The sequence below is a fragment of the Danio rerio genome, chromosome 17 (genome assembly GCF_049306965.1).
Source record: "Danio rerio strain Tuebingen ecotype United States chromosome 17, GRCz12tu, whole genome shotgun sequence".
NCBI classification, from domain to species: domain Eukaryota; kingdom Metazoa; phylum Chordata; class Actinopteri; order Cypriniformes; family Danionidae; genus Danio; species Danio rerio.
In genome coordinates, this window is record NC_133192.1 from 36,551,236 (window position 1) to 36,572,928 (window position 21,693).

General features: G+C 36.0%; 1 protein-coding gene across 11 annotated transcripts in view; it reads right to left on the reverse strand.

The window, feature by feature from the left end:
* kidins220a (kinase D-interacting substrate 220a) overlaps window positions 1-21,693 on the reverse strand; it is a 154,795-nt gene that overhangs the window by 15,285 nt on the left and 117,817 nt on the right. For 7 of the 11 annotated variants that reach the window (XR_012393039.1, XM_694244.9, XM_005158747.5 and 4 more), the window contains 3 exons: window positions 14,134-14,163; window positions 6,619-6,750; window positions 4,503-4,601 (listed from right to left, as the gene is read on the reverse strand). Coding sequence is in view for 10 of the 11 variants with exons in the window: in XM_694244.9 (XP_699336.5) it covers window positions 4,503-4,601; window positions 6,619-6,750; window positions 14,134-14,163 (261 nt within the window). In the remaining variant the exon portion in view is untranslated. The remainder of the gene's footprint in view (window positions 1-4,502; window positions 4,602-6,618; window positions 6,751-14,133; window positions 14,164-21,693) is intronic. The other 4 variants (XM_009293186.4, XM_009293185.4, XM_073927791.1 and 1 more) reach the window with 1 other exon arrangement.

Consider the following 21,693-nt stretch of genomic DNA (forward strand, 5'->3'; position numbering starts at 1 on the left):
CTAGCCACTCCCTAGCAACCACTTTTGGCACCCTAGCAACTGTCCCATAGACTTCCATTGTAAAAGACTGCCATTGACTTAACATTGAGTCAACCTTTGTGAGCTCATAACTCTGCATCAGACTGTCCTACAGACTAGAGTCAGGCCCCATTCAACTCAGTCTAGTCAGCAGCCAATCACTGATGACCTTTAGACTTACTAGCCACTCCCTATCAACCACTTATGGCACCCTAGCAACTGTCCCGTAGACTTCCATTCAAAAGACTCTCATTGACTTAACATGGGATCAAACTTTGTGAGCTCATAACTCTGCATCAGACTGTCATACAGACTAATGGCTGAGCTCATTTAACTCAGTCTACCAAACTGCCAATAACTGATGAGCTTTTAACTTTCTAGCCACACCCCTAACTACCACATACTGCACCCTAGCAACTGTCCCGTAGACTTCCATTACAAAAGACTCTCATTGACTTAACATGGGATCAAACTTTGTGAGCTCATAACTCTGCATCAGACTGTCATAGAGACTAATGGCTGAGCTCATTTAACTCAGTCTAGCCAGCAGCCAATCACTGATGGCCTTTTAACTTTCTAGCCACACCCCTAACTACCACATACTGCACCCTAGCAACTGTCTTATAGAATGTAATTAGCTGTGCTATCAAATGCTTATAATTCTAACATGCTAATGACATGCCAATCATGCTAGCAACATGCTACTCATATGCTAATCATGCTAATGACATGCTAACTCATACTGGAAACATGCTAATGACATGCTAATTTGTACTAGAATCATGCTAGTAACATGCTAATTCAAACTAGACTCATGTTAATAACTGGCCTACATGCATATCTTTGCATAGCAGTGTCCTATTGACTTGGGGGATGGCTCATCTGACTCAGACAACCAATGAGCATCTCAATATGATAATGAAGCTCACAAGCCACGCCCCCAAATTGATTCCATAGACTTCCATTAAAATAGGCCAAGATGCATATCTTTGCATAGCAGTGTCATAGAGACATGGGGGTTGGTTCATTCGACTAAGACAACCAACCACATTCAAGTTCACTCTGTAACCTCGCCCATAGCAACAAAACAGAGTACCCTAGCAACCATTCATCAACAGCTATATCTCAGCATCAGAACATCGTAGAGACTTGGAGATTGGCTCGTTTGACTCATGCTAGCAAACGGAACTTCCTATATGCTACACATGCTAGCAGTGACTAGCTACATGCTAATATTGACTAGCCCAGTACTGTAACTTGCTAGAAATGCTTACTAAGTATAAATGTTTTATCAATCATGTATGTGAGGCTTGCCTAGTAACCAACCAGGGTACCCTAGCAACTGCCTAGCAACCACCCAAATTACCCTAGCAACCGCCTAGCAACCACCTAGCAACGGCCTAGTAATGCCTTAGTAAGGGCCTAGCGACCACTCAGGACACCCTAGCAACCGCCTAGCAACGCCTTAGCAACCACTCAGAATACCTTAGCAACCACCTAGCAACCACCTAGCAACCACTTGGGACACCTTAGCAACCGCCTAGCAACACCTTAGCAACCACCTAGCAACCACTCAGAACACCCTAGCAACTGCCTAGCAACGCCTTAGCAACCACCTAGCAACCACTCAAGACACCCTAGCAACCACCTAGCAACACCTTAGCAACCACCTAGCAACCACTCAAGACACCCTAGCAACCACCTAGCAACGCCTTAGTAACCACTCAGAACACCCTAGCAACCATCTAGCAACCACTTAGGACACCCTAGCAACCGCCTAGCAACACCTTAGCAACCACCTAGCAACCACTTAGGACACCCTAGCAACCGCCTAGCAACACCTTAGCAACCACCTAACAACCACTCAGGACACCTTAGCAACCACCTAGCAACACCTTAGCAACCACCTAGCAACCACTCAGAACACCCTAGCAACCGCCTAGCAACCACCTAGCAACCACTCAGGACACCCTAGCAACCACCTAGCAACACCTTAGCAACCACCTAGCAACCACTCAGGACACCCTAGCAACCACCTAGCAACGCCTTAGCAACCACTCAGAATACCCTAGCAACCACTTAGGACACCTTAGCAACCACCTAGCAACACCTTAGCAACCACTCAGAACACCCTAGCAACCGCCTAGCAACACCTTAGCAACCACCTAGCAACCACTCAGAATACCCTAGCGACCACCTTGCAACACCTTAGTAACCACTTAGCAACTAGTCAGAACACCTTAGCAACTGCCTAGCACCACCTTAGCAACCACCTAGCAACCACTCAAAACACCATAGCAACCGTCTAGCAACACCCTAGCAACCACCTAGCAACTAGTCAGACCACCTTAGCAACTGCCTTGCACCACCTTAGCAACCACCTAGCAACCACTTAAAACACCCTAGCAACCGCCTAGTAAAATGCTAATTCATGCTAGAATCATGCTAACAACATGCTAATTCATGCTAGAATCATGCTAGTAACATGCTAATTTATGCTAGATTTATGCTAACAACATGCTAATTCATGCTAGAATCATGCTAGTAACATGCTAATTCATGCTAGAATCATGCTAACAACATGCTAATTCATGTAAGAATCATGCTAGTAACATGCTAATTCATGCTAGAATCATGCTAACAACATGCTAATTCATGTAAGAATCATGCTACTAACATGCTAATTCATGCTAGAATTATCCTAGTAGCATGCTAATTCATGCTAGAATCATGCTAGTAACATGCTAATTCAACCACTTCAAACTTTCAGATTCGGCTTTTCAAGCCACCATAAAGTTTGTCCTCAAACTTTAATATCTAGTTTTTGTATATTATTTTGTCTTGAGCCTTCCATGTTTGATACATAATTTACAAAGTTGAATGCCATTTTGTTGTATAAGAAATTTGTATTTCCAATAAAAAAAAGTAAATAAATATGTTTTTTTTAGACAATACGATAAACAACAACAACAGAGGAAACATGGGGGAGTAAAGTGGTCAGTTGCCACAATTTGCTCCTACCACACCTAAGATCTCTCTCGTACCCACAAATTCCTCTGAATGGTGGAGGACACCATTCATAAATCATAGGCACAAGCTGCGATGACAGCCCTTTCACTCCTCCTCCTCCTCAAAATCATTTTAAAGTTAGGTTTAAAGCTAAAAGCAAGACAATTTCTTCCATCATGGCTAATGTGGCACATATGCTAGACCCTGCTTTTATGCATGTGTGATATTGCAAACTGTATAGCAAGTGTCAACATATGAATCCGATATGGGTCACAATTAAACAAATTGGAATTGGGCATCAAGACCTGACAGTGTAAACGGGGCCTTAGATTTCATACTTCAGGTTCTGCTGCAACCACAGCACTCTGTTGGTAAGATCTTGTAATATTTTAAGATCATCCAATGCTGCATTTATTTGAAATATTTAAAATAAAATTCAAAAATACTAATATCATAGATATTTCTTATAGGATGATATTGTGGTGATAATAATAATAAAAATAATAATAATAGTAGTAGTAGTAGTAATAATAATAATAATAATAATAATAATAATAATAATAGTAGTAGTAGTAGTAGTAGTAGTAATAATAATAATAATAATAATAATAATAATTATTATTATTATAATAATTATTATAATAATAATAATAATAACAATAACAATATAGCTTTTGTTAGAGTTTCCAAATAAGTATTTTTTTATTGTTACATATTTAATTAAGTACAAAACCAAGTCAAAATAACAAAACTAAAACAAACTTTCCACAATCACAGCCATAATTACTATCCATTTAGGATTAGATTTCTCTGAGGACCCCTGAATTAAATGAAACAACACAGTAGGCAATTTATTCCACCATTTTTTTTTTTTACTAAGGCTGAGTGTGAAAAGATCACAAATGTGCTTGTCTTTGGGCAAGATTAAATCAGAAAAAAAGTATTTGTCATTTAGGAATGTTACCTAACCTCAGGGAAAACGAGTTCAATTTGAATAGGCCTTAAATTTTATGCAACATGGACACAAGAAAAAAAGAAATCACATGCTTCACTGTGGCATTTATGTGAAATCGCTGAATGGTCATAGTACTATGTGAAACCTTTAAGGCATGCCAATATCACAACTAGCCCCGAGTCGTTCAGATTTGGACTTGTTTCCAGCCCAAAGAATGCTACTTTCTTGTAAACGTCAAGCTATTCAGATCTTCAAGTGGACACCGAGCTCCCACTGACAATAACCCTCCTTCATCCAGAAAGCAGCCATCTTGGACCAGATGGCTCCCTGCTTGCTGGCAACACAACATTCGTTTGTATAAGCGCAAATGGAAATCTGATCAACACAGCTACATGTGTTCCTTATTTCAACCCCATCCAGCCTTCCTCAGTGTAGAGAGATTAGGCGAGCGCTAAAAATGACAAACCACAAACAGAAAGACGAGCGCTATCTGATGCGAATGAGTAGGGTTAAGTCTTACCGTTGACCTGAAGAGATGCCAGTCGCCAAAGTTCATGTTCATTTCCTTCTTCAGTTCGTCGAGGTTGCATTGAGACAGAACCCGACCGTTCACGTTGGCCTATGTTTGGGATGACAGAGTTCAATGTAAAACAATATGGCTTTTTTTTTTTTTTAATGGCTGACAAACTTTTTTGTGTCAAGGGTTAATTCTCAGTTCACAATAAAGATGTTTATGTATGCAGGCTGAAGAGGCACAGCTGGCAGGTTGACTAATGGAGGCATCAGAAATGTCATTGCTTTTCCTTCAGATGTTGTCCAATGGAAAGAAAGGCCTCATTGTGAAACCACATGGAGCTGATAAAACTACTCTTTTCCAATAGACGATCATGGGCTAATTTACCACACCCCATGTGTCTTAGTCTTGTTTTTCCACTTTTCTTCCAAACACTGGTGCACGTCTATGATATAAAACAGGATATGATATAAAACAGGACACTAAACTGAGAGTATTCAGAAAACTCTGATCATCAGCTTCGGGAAACAAAATTATTATGTTGCAATTTGTTTGTTGAATGAAAAACTGTCTGATCTACAATGTTAAAGGAATTGTGAATGTGGTGGATGTGAAAAGATACAGTTGAAGTCAGAATTATTATCCACCCTAAATTGTTAGCCCCGATTAATCATTATCCCCCCTGAATTATTCGCCCCCCTGTTAATTTGTTTCCCCAATTTCAGATATTTTCAACACATTTCTAAACATAATAGTTTTAATAACTCATCTTTAATAACTGATTTTATCTTTGCCATGATGACAGTAAATAATATTTGACTAGATATTTTTAAGACACTTCTATACAGCTTAACGTGACATTTAAAGGCTTAACTAGGTTAATTAGGTTAACTAGGCAGGTTATGGTAATTAAGCAAGTTATTGTGTAATGATGGTTTGTTCTGTCAACTATAGATCAAAAAACATACAGTTTAAACGGGCTATTAATTTTGACCTAAAATGTTTTTTTTTTTTTTTTAATGTCAAACTGCTTTTATTCTAGCCAAAATAAAACAATTAAAACTTTCTGCAGAAGAAAAAATATTATCAGACATACTGTGAAAATTGACTTTATCTGTGGTAAACATAATTTGGGAAATATTTAAAAAAGAAAAAACTAAACAAAGGGGGGCTAATAATTTGACTTCAACTGTAGATCAAATGTGTTTTAAAGTTTAAATAATTTAATATTATTTATTTAAGGTGTAAACTGTTAATAAAAAAATGTTTTAAAAAAGAAAATGAGTGTCTGAAACTATGTTTTGTAAAAGCTTCTATATAAATGGACTATTTTAACTTGATTTTTGTGGATAGCTTATCTCTTTGTGAGTTGACAACCCTGGAAAAAGGGTTCCAACTTTCATTTAGTAGGGATTATGGCCAAATGTTGATTTATTTTTGCTTGGTTTACATTCCATAGCTAGTTTATTATTATTATTATTATTATTATTATTATTATTATTATTATTATTTATTAAGAAATAGGAACTCATCTGTAGCAAGGATGCATTTAATTAATCAATTAATAAATAATAATAAATAATTAATAATTTACCTGTTCAATAAAAAAAATGCTGCTTGCCATTACATGAAAAGTTAGATTTTAAGGTAAAAAAATACAAAATATTTAAATTATTTCTATTTCACAAACATTATGTTTTTGTTTGTTTATTTCTTTGTTTGTTTATTTCTTTCTTTATTTCTTTCTATCTTTCTTTTTTAATTCAAATCTTTGTTAGAATAAATGTGGCTTCTATCAAAGACATTTAAAAAAAAGCTACAGATCCTTAAACAATCAAAAAATAAACAAACAAATAATAAATAAATAAATAAATAAATAAATAAATAAATAAATAAATAAATAAATAAAAGTAACATTGCTGGACCATATTGGTTGTACTCAATGAGAAAATGGAATTCAGTTATTTATGTTTCTTCCACTTATGATGACCAAAATAAGTAATGGAATCTGGGATCTGAAATTTTAAAGAAGCAATGGGACAATAAAGTATACTGTCATTGTGAAAGTGTCTATTAGGAACACAGTAAACTCATAAGCCAAACGTTTTGAATGGAAACATACCTTTTTGATTGTGCCGATGTACTGCTCCAGCATGCTGGAGTCCAGGCCTTGGATCTGTCTGAGCTTCTCACATACTCCATCGATGGTCAGAGAACTGAGCAGGACCTGAGATCCACTAGAGACCACAGAGCCCTACACACATACAATAACATATTTAATGTTATTTCATAATGCATTCTGGGATAGAATGCATGCAGTTTGGTCATGCGGTGCAAACTAAAGAAAAGGCAAAGCAGTAATCCAACACCATTACAGAGTGAGCAGTTATGGGCGAAGAAACAATGCATGATGCAACAAGAAAATGTTTGCCTGCTGAAGTCATGCATGGCAGCTATCATTACAAGACTTTGCGGGGAGTAAAATACATGTTTATTTAAAACACTTATGTTTAGATGTCAACTGTAGAGACACCGTGTGTCTTTAAATTGCTCTGTTTGTCAATAGTGACCCAGTTTGTTATGCTGCTATGGTTAATCTTTGGTCTCTGCACTGATCTCATTAGACCAAAACCTATAATTGTGGTTAGAGCATTTAACTAACAAAACAATTCTGTAGTGATAATATAACTGAAAGGATGCATTTATTCTGCTAAAACCCACTTTATCAGGTTAGGTGTACCTGACAAAATGGATTTTTAGCAGAATAAATATATACAGAACCTTAATTATTTATAGCATAAATTCATTAAGGTGCTCATCCGAGATTTTCCTCCATATTGACATGATAGCATTATGTAGTTGTTGCAGATTTGTTAGCTCCTCATCCGTCATGTGAATTTCTTTTCCAGCAGATTCCAAAGTTGCTCTACTGAATTGAGATGTGGTGACTTTTTAGTGAACTCATTGTCATGCTCAACAAACCAGTTTTGCTGGAAGCAGCCATCATATACTGATCCACTGTGGTAATAAAGGGATGGATGAGGCTAGCAACAGCACTCAGGTAGGCAGTTCGGCAATTCCCAGTTTAGACTAAAATATGCCAATAAAATCTCATCCACACCATTTCACCACCAACTGTCTGAATAGTTGATACATGGCTAGATGGATTTAAGCATTCATGTTGTTTATGACATGTGAGAGCCATAGGAACGAAGCAATAACCTGGGTGCCACAGACTTCTCAATTCCCACAGAGAGGAGTTCCAGAAGCATAAAAGGAGGAGTGATGACAAGGGGTTTGGTTTTGGATTCTGTTTAGATGTCAGTCATCTTTAAGGAGCTGCTGCCACAGATTTGCTTTAAAACATTTGGCAGTTCCCGCTTTCTTCTTTCTTTTTTTAACCTTGTTACAAGCCAAATTCTGACCTTGTTATCCAAATGTTGCAGCAAAAATCAAGACTAATCAGACCAGACAGCCTTTTACCATTCTTTTGTTGTCCAGTTTGGGTGAAAGCTTGAATCTAGTGCCATTTACACTTGTGCATTTTTAATTTGAAAACTGCATTTTAGAAATAAAAAAGCTCTTCGTCCAGTCTGGCGTTTTTTTATTTGTTTCAGAAAAGTAATCTTCATAATCGACGTCCGCACTTTTCAACCTAAAACGCATAATACCTGACCATTCACTGTCACAAGACAAGCCCATGTTTAACCAGAATCAGTTCTTGCCGTTTACTGGTTGTGTAATAGTCATATGAGAGGGGCTTGACGAATCTGGGAACGATACACAATAGTCCAGACAATCAGTTTGAGTGATAGTTGAAAGCTGCACCAACATTTTAAAAAGTTTGTGTTTTGGTCTGTATATACTGAAATGGAGCACTTCCAAACTAAAGGGGTTTTTTGGTATTTTCATTGCACTTTGTTTTTGCAGTACAAAGATGACTAAGTAGTAAAGACGCCAGGCATAACCGTACGTTCACACCAAAAGCGGCGAGAGCGTCAAAGTAGCCGGAAGTCATTTATTTTCAATGAGAGCCGGCGGCGATAAGCGGCGAGGAGCAGCGCGGTGCGTCTTCTCCGGTGAGGGCGTCGAGGAGAGATGAAATCAAGTCAACTTTATGGTAATGAGCTATGACGCGGTTTGGCGGCAAACAATCAGAATGAAGACGTCCACCGTTTGATAGGAGTTCAGAGAACACAGACCTGTGAACTTTGGTTCCGATCACAGTTGTTCCCAAGGGTTTGATGATTGCGGTCTCCGGATTTCCAATTATTTCCAATGTTTTCTTACAGGAACATGCATTAAATAACTTACTGGCGAGTTACTGATGTTCATTAATGTTATATAAATTTATCTTTAAAAAGCGGGACTCTCACGCAACGTGACAATACAAAACAGTATAGCTGCTTTAGGATATTTCAGACATATGGACACATATTGGATTAAAAGAGCAAAGCCACACCACATGCAACTTGATCTTCCATTGTATGAATTTGATAAAACGTGCACAACATTTTCACGCTAGAAACATGTTTTATGCAGGCATGTAACTAATATGCTGCAACGGCTCCTTTAAATACGAGATTAAGGTAGCGAGTTTTGACGCTCTCGCCGCCGGAGCTGAAGGCAGACAGCGTTGTCGCCAGGGTGGCCAGAGCGACCTTGGACGCTTTCGCCGCTTTCGGTGTGAACGTACGGTAACAAACATGCACTAGTGTAAACAGCACCTCAGAGTGCTTTTGTTATCTGACAGTAGCGTCAGTGATAACTCTTTTGCTGCTGTAGCTCATCTGCTTCAAGCTTTAACGTGTTGTGTTCAGAGATGATCTTCTTCAGACCTCGTTTTAACAAGTAGTTATTTGTGTATAACCTTTAACTAATGCTCACTGGTTACTTCCTCTTTTTCAGATCATTCTATGTTAACTCTAGAGATTGTTTTGTGTAGATCAGCTTCTGAAATACTCAGACCAAACCCATCTGGCACCAACAACCATGACATGTTCAAAGTCACTTAAATCGCCTTTCTACCCCATTCTGATTCTTGGTTTCGGCAGATCATCTAGACCAAGTCCACATGCCTAAATGCCTTGAGTTGTTGCCATGTGATTGGCTGGATGCATAGGGCTGTACCTAATAAAGTGAGTATATTATGTTAATTTAATCCACATGGACTTGCTCAATTTGTAAAGTTATGTCCATAAATCACACAGTATTTGCATTATACAAGAGGGTTCTTCATATGAATATGACTGAGCATTGTATCTATATCTGAGACAGCCTGCATGGGAAGCAATGACTATCATGAGCAGCCAAAGAAATAAAACAATGTCCATAAATCATGATTTTTTTTCATTGCAAATGTGTGCTATTGATTCTCAACACCAACTGTTTTCACCTAAAATATTTGTCTCAAGTCCTATTCATCATTAGAAGGCATGTTTACAATGAACAGAAAATATAAGAAATAGGAAAAAAAATTAGTGCCTTGAGAGCTGATTGGGTGAAAGTCCAGAATTCTAGAAAAGCAGCAGCCAATCAGAAAGAGCCTTTAAAGACATTTTCACTATATTCACAATTAATATGCATCTGACCACAGTGAAGTAACCAGTTACAGATACTCAAATTACTGAGTAGTTTTTCTCAGGAATTGTACTTTACTTTTACTTGTGTATAGGGCTGGGCGACAAAATCAGTATTGGTATTTATCGACTGAACACCATTGTCAATAACGATAAAAAAAAAAGTTTAGTATGAAGTTTTGGTATAAAGTGCTATAGTTTTATGAAAATGTGGCTGTTGAGCACGCACCTTGAAAGAAGTGTCAATAAGCTTAGGGTGCAAGTTTGTCAATTCCAACGGAGGCACAAGACTAGGGAGCGACACGCACATGGTGTGCAAGCGGCATGCACGCACATTTTCCAGGCACACCTAGTTAAAAAACATCTAAATTTTCCAGAATGCCACGAGTGCACTGCGAATCATGTAAGTAGAACTAACCAATCTGCTTCACACATTGTATGTTATATACACATTTTAGTAACGTAGACTAACTACCTCAGACAAACACAGAGCACTCATCCACTGTAGTGCTTTTTTTATTTTCTTCATAAACTTCAGCAGTATTAGAGCTGCAGCAATGATTTGTCCGTTTGTCATCCTCTGAGAAAATGGTTGATGATGTCTATTTACTAAAAAAGACGACTGTGGAGCGCAGAGCTCAAAGCTCATTGAAAATTATGAACGTATCCACTGACTTATCTGCGATCTTTGAGTTGGGTCATCGCCACCTTAGGTCAGAATAACATGCACCAAAATGTGTGCCGTATAGCAGCAGTGAGCAGATTGAAAAAGAAAGAATGTAAGGATGTCGCCAGAATGGCTTTTTTGGGTACTTTTTTTGTGCATCCCAGCCACTAGCTCCCATCTGAAAGAGTTTTTAGCACGGGGTAATTTATAATGTTGCAACATGTATTTGAATAATGATGGTTAGTTCCTTTACTTGAAAGCTCAGATTAGATTATCATAATTTGTGTTGTTTACAGAGTTTGAGGTTTACTGTATCATTATTATTCACACTTGATAGTTTGCTTTGATTGTTCAGCATTTACACTTTACCATTGCACACACTTTGTAACATTTTATTAATAAAATTTGTATTTATTATAAACTTATTCATAAGTTTAAGAGTCTCATTAACATTTGTTTATTTTATGATAAAGAGATAGTTTGTTTAAATATTTTTGACTATTAAAAGCATCTGCCTTAGAAATGTTGGTAAATTAAAATAAAATGGCTAAATAAAAATATATTTTCCAGAATGCATTATTAAAAAAATTTCAATAATTATTAATATCGAATGATATAAAACATATCATGATCATTTTTAGCTGTATCGCCCAGCCCTTGAGTGTATTTTTATTTTTGTATCAGTATTTTGACTGCAGTATATTTTTTTTCTTGTCTAAAGCGATTGGTCAAGCAGACTAATTATTTCAGTGATTCCCATACAATCAAACAACACAGAAAAATCACATCAGAAAGAACAACCTCAAGACACAGACGCTTTACAACTGCAGCAAACATACAGTGTGGAATCATTCAAATTAAAAGACGAAAATGGTTACACACAATGATCAAGACTGTATAAACTGCATGTCACTGATAAGAAGATGAAGATGCCTACTGAAAGATGACTGAAATTGCCCTTAATAATTGAAATTGCCCAGAAATTGACCTTTAATAATAACTAAATGCACTACATAATTTTAAATTTTCAAACACATGCACAAATTGAACGTGCTCTGTGTGAGCTTGGTTTGCTGGAAACTCATAGCTTGTTAGTCAGGGTTCAAAGTGTAAAACCTAAGCATAAACATTTTGTTAAGGATAACATACTCTTGAGTACTTTTAGAAGGGCTACTTTTTACTCATACTTTGAGTAGTATTTAAAACAGATATGTTTATTTAAATGGAACACATTTTTTGGCAAGTAATGTTACTTTTATTCGAGTATTTTTCACTAAACACTGATGTAATGGAGGCCAGCTAGCAAAGTGCTATGCAAGTAACCCTCGCTTTGCTGATCTCTAAAGGTGCTTTAGCGACATATGCTAGAGGTCATGGTCTTTAACCTCCTTGTTAGCGCAACCGACTCCCATACAAAGAATTGCCAGTTTTCTATCCCAGCTCAGAGCGAGTTGGGTGCAGTAGGATCGGTAGTTAACACATGGGGGCTCATTTGGGAAAGGAGTGAGGTTTAGAGGGGTGAGTGTAATGGAGAGCAGCTAGTAAATTGCTATGTAGGTAAACCTCACTCCTCTGACCTCTAAAGGTACTCTAGCGACAGATGCTAGAGGCCATGGTCTTTAGCCTACTTGTTAGAGCAACCGACTCCCATGCAAAGAATCGCCAGTTCGATCCCAGCTCAGACCAGGTTGGATGCAGTAGGACCGGTGGGTTACACTGATTTGCATTCAAATTCAAACAAGCTGATGTTAAAGTTTAACTTGACTTCGATTAAAATTGTATAATAAACCTTAAGTTGTATTCTATTTCTGACAGAGATCTGACAGAGACGAAAATGAAGCTGTAAGGGACTGAAGTACAGTGTGTTCAATGTATTTTCCTACTATTTAATAACATGCTGATAAAATGTTCTTTCAAAACAAACAAAAAAACAAAAAAAACATTTCATTTGACATTTTTGAGTTGACAAACTACGTTTTTGAAAGTTGTGAGTTAAGGATTTTAAGATCATTTATATATTGTGTTCCAGGCCCATAGCCAGGGTGGATTTGGTTGATTCAAAAAAAATTAACCCTCACTGACAAAGGTCCAAATGATAAAAGGTGAAAATAACCCATCAAAAAAGGCTTTTAGACCAAGCAGAATCCTCTGTTGGCGGTCACTTCAGTGTGACTTCAGCTAATCAGTTTTGGTCAATGCAAACAAATATATTTCATGTTTCCAACATCTAGCTGTGCAAGAAAACATACAATCTGATGTAAGTGAAGTCCTCTTTTGCTACCGTAGTGTTTTTGAATAGAGAAAACTTTTTACAAGTAATTTTTATTCTAAATTTTGGATCTTATTCTTGAAACAAAAAATGACCAATAAAAAGGTGTGAAGCACCAAAAGTGACCCATATTAAAATTAATTTAAATACTATTTTGGCTATTGTTGTTATCTATGACCTTTCAAGTTTACTTTACAAGAGAGGCAATAAAAATTGTGAAGCTCTACATTATTATATTGTTATAATAATAATAATAATAATAATAATAATAATAATAATAATAATAATAATAATAATAATAATAATAATAATTATTATTATTATTATTTTTTTTTATTTATTATTATTATTTTTATTATTTTTATTTTTATATATTTATTTATATTTTTTTAAATAGACAAGTTCTGACTGAGGAAAGTTGAATATGCTGGCCAGTTCTGTTATTTGCCTAATAAAGGACAGAAAACTACAGATTTTAAGTGATTCTTTTGTTTTTTTTCTAATTATATATGATGTCTGAAATTTGTACTTTTTAAAAATAAGCATTATATTCATATTTCTTTATTATAAATCTTTAGGAAATATATTTGGTACATCAAAAAATGTGGTTATGCTGACCAGTACAGAATACAGCCTAAAATGTCACTCAAATGCAGTACTTACATTTTAAAATTAAATAAAAATTGAGGCTTAAAACTAAAAAAGATCCACTTTTTGAGAAAAAAGAACCACCCCTTTTTCAGGCTGGCTACGGGCCTGTGTTCCACTCTACAAAGACCATCTGCATGTGTCTATATAGGCTGAAAAAGGTATAGAGAAGGATATCTTTCACATTTCAATGAAATTGCAATGAATTGAAAACTAAAAATAAATAAATAAATTTAAAAGCATTTCAAACATAGCACACATTCAAGAAGTTGTAATTGTGCTTTTTAGTCCATTCTGGAGCAGGACAGCATGTGATTTTCGATTGTTCACATACTTTTGGCCACAGAAATTTCAGAATGACAGAACTGGCTGTTCATTTTGTTCTGGTTTTAAATGAAGCAAGCCAAAATGAGCAGGAGATCTGAAAACGACACAGTAAAACATGACAAAACAGAAGGGTTTAAACATTTGTACCTGCTTCATTCTGAAGGGCTGAGATTTAATCTGGGAGTGACAGAGGAGAGAGGACGAGAGGAAAGAAGAAGGGATTAGGTCACATGCTTCAGTCATCATTGAATCAAGCATACACACAACGACATTTATAACAGATGCTATTTCACAGAATCCAACCTGCACAGATTTCACAGTAATGATCTGATCAAGCCAATCAAACAGAGAACTTCAGATGGGCATTCTTGGAGAATAGACATGAAAAGCAGAAACAGAGAGGCCTTTTCACAACTCCACGACAAAAAAAAAAGAAGTTGCTGTTTTTGTTAATTCAGAGTACTTGAAAAGCACCAGCCAATCAGAAATAGCCTATATGATAAATATTGACTAAACTTACTAATAGTTTTCACCAATTTGCTAAAACTTGATTTGCATTTAGATACAAACAAGATGATGGTAAAATTGCATTTGATTCCAATGACATAATATAGTTTAAAGCTGAAACAGGGAGAACTTCACAAGTTGTTCAATTGAGAATATTTAAAAAGCAGCAGCCAACCAGAAACTGCCTATATGATTCACTAAATTTATTAATATTAATCAGCTGTTCGCTAAAAAATGATCTTTCAGGTTTGAACTAGCCAACATTAAAGCGATAGTTCAGTCAAAAATGAAAATTCTGTAATCATTTACTCTCCCTTCATTTGTTCCAAACCTGTATGAGTTTCTTTCTTCTGGAATACAGAAAGGAAAATATTTTGAAGACAGCTGAAAACCTGTAATCATTGACTTCCATAGTATTCAATCCAGAATTCTAAATATGTACCGCTATATACATTTCTGAAGAGCGCCAAATACGTCCCAGGAGGTACGTTTGTTTTTTTTTTTTTTTGCAGTTTTTGTTTTCACGAATCCACGAGAGGCTGCTGTGTACCCTTTTTAAGATCTCAAATTTCTCTCAAGAGCAATTTTGTCAGCTATTCTCGCATAAATCCACTAAATAAGGCCGCTGTTGACTAACTAACTGACTGACCGAATGACTGACTGACCCACCCTCCTCCTTCCCTAAACCCAACTAATAGTGTTTTCAAAAGCACAGATTGACCCGCCCACCCACTTCCCTAAACCCAACAGTTAATGACCAACCTAAATGACGTGACGGCAGCCATATTGTGTCAGACTACGCACCACACACCACACTAATTAGTGGAGAGGAGAAAGAGTGATGAAGCCATTTATGAAATGGCGATGTTTAGGAGGATACGATGGACAGAGGCCAGTGGGCAAATTTGGCCAGGAAACCCCTACTCTTTTCGAAGGAAATTCTGAGATTTTTAACAACCACAGAGAGTCAGGACCTCGCTTTAACGGCGCTCACTGAGCAACATAGAGTGCCCTTCACTATACTGGGGTGTTAGGACCCACACAGATCAGAGGTTGAGCACCCCCTTGCTGGCCTCACTAACACCACTTCTGGCAACAACCTAGCTTTCCCATATAGCAAGGAGTGACTGTAAGACGCGGTACATAGTGATAAATAGACGTTGTTTTTCAAACAGAGTCTGCACATGCGGTTTGAAGCAAAGCGCAAGATGAACACTTTACCGACATATACACATAATTATAATAATAATAATGATAATAACATCTAAACATGTCAATCTTGTGGCTACATAATTCCCAATCTCCAGAAATGTATATAGGGATACAGTTTCAGAATGAGCATACTGTATGTTGATAGTATTTGTTTTCTCTATCATAGATGTCGGTGGTTACAGAATTTTTATTATTTTTGTTGTTGTTGTTGTTATCTTCTACAGAAGAAAAAAAAATGAGACAGTTTAAAAAACATTTGAGGGTGAGTTTTAAAACTCATTTGAAACTCATCATCACAAACATTTTGAAACTGTGAGCCAGTTGTCCTTTTTGGGTGAACTATCCCTTTAAATATTGAGCTTGACTTTGAATCAGTTTATATAACAGACCTTTAAAAAGCCTCAGAGGAATAAAAGAGGATTTTCCATGATTTAAAAAAGTTCAATAATTCAGAATACACTCAATGCAGCGGCCAATCAGAAACCACCTATGAATAAATATTGGCTATTCTCACTAATACTTTTCACCAGTTTGCTAAAACCGGATTTGCATTCAGATTCAAACAAGATAATGGTTAAAAATTACACTTTGATTCAAATGACATGATACAGCTGAAACAGAGAGGACTTTTCACAACTCCATGACAAGAAGTTGTTTAATTTAGAATACCTAAAAAGCAGCAGCCAATCAGAAATAGCCTATGAATAAATATTGGCTACTACTTTTCACCTGTTTACTAAAAGCCAATTTGAATTTAGATTCAATCAAGTTGATGTTAAAGTCGAGATGACTTTGAATCAGTTTATATAATAGGCCTTTAAAAAGCCAAAACTGTGAGAACTTTTAGACTAGATAAAAATAAATAAATTGTTTAATCTTGAATACTTGAAAAGCAGCCGCCAATCACAATAGCCTATGAATAAATATTGGCTAACAGCTTTCACCTGTTTGCTAAACACTGATTTGCATTTAGATTCAAACAAGCTGATGTTAAAGTTGAGCTTTGATTCGATTTAGGCCTCAGAAAAACTGCAACAGATTAACAAGCCCACAAGTTGTTCAATTCAGATAAATTGAAAAGTCGCAGCCAATCAGAAATTTCCTATAAAGAAGTATTCGCTACACTAATTAATATTATTTAGATAAGCATACAGATTCAAACATGTTCTAGTTATACTTGACTTTGAATCAATTTATATAATCAACTTGAAAACATCTGAAATGAAGAGGACTTTTTTCACGACAAGAAGAAGTTGTTTAATTCCAAAACGGCTCCACCCTGATGGGCGAGTGTTTCGAGCAGGCCGATAAGAGTGTAATTAGCGGTAGGAGGAAACAGACGTGCTCGCTGAAGGAAGCGGCTCTCTCTGCTGATAAGAGCGGCCTCATTGAGCGCCCCGTCCCAGCACCGCTGATGCTAATCCAGCCAGACTCTGATAGCAGCAGCCTTTCACACCATGCAGAACAAAGCAGCGATGGGGGGACAGAGCAGAGAGCGGATCAAATGATGAAAGAGCAAAACAGCAGAGCTAAAGGAAGGTGGGCAGAAAACGAAGAGAGAAAATCCAGAGGCAAAGCTTGACTCCGGCAAAGACAGAGGTGCAGAATATGAGGGCAGAGCTGATGTTTGGGGATGTAATCTGTCTAATTTGAGAAGATTAAATGACCTCAGTGAGCCAATATTTGGCTATTTTGAGATTATCAAAAATTCAGCAATTGCTTATTTGGAAAGATAAAGATCATTTAACTGCCCATAGTATTGAATGTTTAAAATAGGAATAGGGTTTTCAGCACTGTTGGTAGCTGCTAGCTTCACTACATTTTATTTTCAGTAGCTCAGCAGCAATACAATAGCTTTTCCAGTAAATAGCTACTTTTATTTAGCAAGTAGCTTGATAATAGCTAAATATGTTGTTTGCACTTACGTGGTTCTGGTAATGCACGAAATTCAGATGAAGGGCAGGAAGCAAAAATCTGTTTCTAAAATTAATTGGATTAATAGATTCCTAACCAATCTTGGTTTATTATTCCCAACTATTTTTTTTTCTTTTTTGTCAAAATTGGTAGTCTTTTGTTCCTTTGTTTTTTGTTCCTTTCTTTTGTTCACATTTATTCATGTTTGTGTAATATACACCTTAGTAAAAAAATAAAATAAAAGTAGCTTTATTGTTTCCAGCTATGCTTAGAAAGCAAATTGTAATGTAGCTACATTGTAAAAAAAATATCTGTAGATTAACAGTTTCCACATTTTCTGATTCACAATTTTTTTTCAGTTTTCCGATCTCTGTTCTGTTAACTTTTGATGTAGAATATTCATCTCTACAATAAACAAAGTGACTTTTATTGACATTTTATTGACCAGTTTGAAATAATGTAATGTATAATAAATAATATATAGAGAAATAAGTCTGTAAAGTTAAATAAAATGTACTGACAGTTCATATCAAGCTTTTGTACCATAATATACAACACCAACCCAGTCACAGATAAAATATAACTTTAAACTATTTAAAAAAATGTTTAAAAAAAAGTCACTTTTTTGATTTTTACAATTTAAAACATTATTGAAAAAAAGTTCAACGTCCCATAAAGCAATTAAAAAGCATAAATAAACAGGGAAAATAAAAACATGAATGACTAATTGCAGATGTTTTTTACAGTGTAGCTACTGTTTTAGAAGTGTAGTTGGACAGTAGCTTAGCTTTACCTGATGAGCACCTTGTAGCTAATTACGCTAGAGTTTCAGAGTATCTTCCCCAACACAGGGCTTCAGGCATTAAAACAATTCATCAAGCATCATTTGATCATTTGACATTAAAAGACTCCATTTAAAAATCTCAGTGCATGCTCAAAAATAGTAATTAATTGTCATTTTAAACCTTTTTTCTTTGCCACAATCCTTCAAACAACTAGGATTAACCCATTTGTCAGATAAGACACATCTAAAATGTTCAAACATAATGAAATTTAGCATGATCTCTTCTTTTATTAAATCAACATGTCAGAATATGTAAGCGGTTTCATTTTTACATTCATGAAAAACAATTTTGCCCATATTTTGCTATTTATTGTGATAAAATTCACTTGCATTTAATAAACGTTCTATGTATTTAAATTATAATTGCTAGTTTAATTGATGCTGAGACCAAAATGTGTGTTTGATTTTCCAGATTCCATGAGAACTGAATGGTTTCATTAATTTTGGTATGTAAAACTTTGAAGCTGCAGCTCATTTTTGATGCTTTCTTAGTTTTTTTATCAGCTTTTTCTTTTAATTTTGATCAGTTTCTAGCAATAACATTCAAATAATCATCTTATCATTAAGAAAAGCCAGAATCAACATATTCTTTACACTAATAATAACTTAAGGTTCATTACCTCTTATTAAATAAAGATTCTTTATCAGTATCGATGGTTTCATTAGGACATTAAAGGGATAGTTCACCCCATAGTTACAATATCTTCATCGTTCACTTGAACTCACATGGCTCTGACCTTTTACGAATTTCTATCTTTTGTTGGACACAAAAAAAGATGTTCTGATGAATGTTGTAAAAAACAGCCATCAACATTCATAGTAGGAACAAAATAAATACTATGTTTGTCAGGGTTCCTGGTTCCATGTGCTTTCTGTGTTTTTTTCCCATGCCCCAGTATTCCATGTGGGTTTATTTATGTCATGTGATCCCTTTGTTCTAGTTCCGCCATTATTAATGTTTAGTTCCACCTGTGTTACATCACTGTATGTATTCAGTTCCATTAGTTCTTATGTATTTATACCCCTAGTTTGGTTTAGTTCTTTGTCTGGTATTGATCGTCATTCTGATGAATTGTCTTTTTACATTTTACAATAGATCTTTCTTTGTGTTCAATGGAAGAAAATTCAAACAAGCGTAAAATGAGCAAATGATGACAGAATTTTCAATTTTTTCTGTTCACAGGAATACAAATTTTTTTACAAAAATAAAAATGCTCTTTACAGTTGAAAATGATTCTTAATATAAAAAAACATTTTTGCTTAATACTACACCGTAAAACCCAATAAGTTAAGGTAACTCAAATAAACTAAGAAAACCGATTGCAACAAACCATTTAAGTTCAAAAACTAATCATAATGGGGAATCTGAGTAAACAAAGCATTTGGAGCACAGTAAAACTCGATAAATGAAGAGAATTCAAACCAATTGAGTACTGTAAAACCCAATAAGTTAAGGCAATTCAAACCGTTTAAGGAATCTGAGTGCTACAAACCATTTGAGTTAAACTAATCTACATGAGTACTGTTAATTTACTTCATTTAAGTTGAAGTAATGAGGTATTTAATTAACCCATTACCTTCAACACTGAGTTCAAAACTGTTTTCAATTGAGTACAATGAACTTTCAGTAAATTTTGAGTTAACTACACTCATTTCATTTGATAAAGTTGACTGTTGGGTATTACAGTGTATGGAAAGTCTTTAAAGGGCCATGAAACCCCCTCGTTTCAGCAGGGTGTTTTCACACCTCTTCTTTGGAAAAAGTCAGAAAAGTGGGGGTGTCCAGCTCTGTTTAGGGGGGAGTGTCGGAGAAACTAAAGTGGGAGGGTGTGGGAGTGTCTATTTGGGCACGCGCGAGTTTCAGTCAAAATACACAGGAGAAAGGGATGGTGTTTAACCTACATGGACATCTGTAGTCGAATTATTTGCCAAATTATTAAATGTTGGACTTTAACTGCAGTTTGGCTCTTTCATTCAGGGAATTCATTCATGCCCCTCGCGACAAATGAGATATTTGATTCGAAGATCTGCTCTAACCGTGTATTTTTCATGCAATGTTTGATACCGCACGGCGAATGAGAGAAAAAAAACTCCGCATTTCCCGGAAACTTAGATGCACACGGCAGGTAGCGTCCGAAAGCCGCGTGTGTTATTCCGGTCACAAAATGCGGTGCTAACATGTTTGCACTCAATGCAATAGTTAACTTATTTGATACGAACAAACTGAATATACAAAGAGCACTGGTCGCTCACTTACCAAATCTGTAGAGACAGAACAATCACCAGCAACTAGAGCCGCGTCTTTATGAAGAGAAGACTACATCCGTAATCCGGATTTCAGCGTTTGCAGATGAGAACAGCTCTCAGGTAAACAATAATCCCCCTTAGACACGTAAATTATTGTTGTCGAGCGTCGCGTACTCTGTAATCCACACGTGATCCAGATAAACTCTCACAGAGAGAAAATGAAAACAAAACTTCACTGCAGCAAACTGTAAAAGCAACACTTCACGCTTGTTTTGCCAACACAACGTGGCGTCTCTGTGGTGTAAAGACGGTGACACTAATGAATATTAATGAAGTTGCACAATAGAGCGCGCTGATTGGTTTGAACCAAGTCTTACTCATGCATTAATGCAACACACTGTAAGACGTAATAAGGCACACTCTGGCACAGACGTCCAGTCTGCACGCTGGAATACACGCTATTATGTCATGACCGTGACGCAGCTTCAAAAATTTGTTTCAAACAGGAAGTACGAATTTGCTTGAAATAACGCAAAAACAACCAATTTACACTTTTTAGTGAAATATAGGTGTCCTAATAGTGTTCTTAGCAGTGTGGGACACATATATGACTGTCAACAGCTCAAAAAATGTGTTTTGGTGTTTCGTGACCCTTTAAATATTTTATATTTGCTTTTATTTTCTATTGCATAAAATCTATTTCTCTATAATTTACATACTTATAGTTATTTTTGTGATTATTTTTAAGTCAGGGGTGGTTGTGTAAGCATTTCACTGCATATCACACTGTGTATGACTCTGTATGTGACAAATAAAACTCTTTTTATTATTAATTATTTATTTATTATTTTGTTTTATTGAAACATTTTGTTTCAGAAGGAATACATTCATATTCAAATAAAATGTTCACTACTTACTGAAAGGTTCTGTAGAACCAAAAATTTAAGGCATCACTACAAATGCCTTTTTTGAAACCATCATTT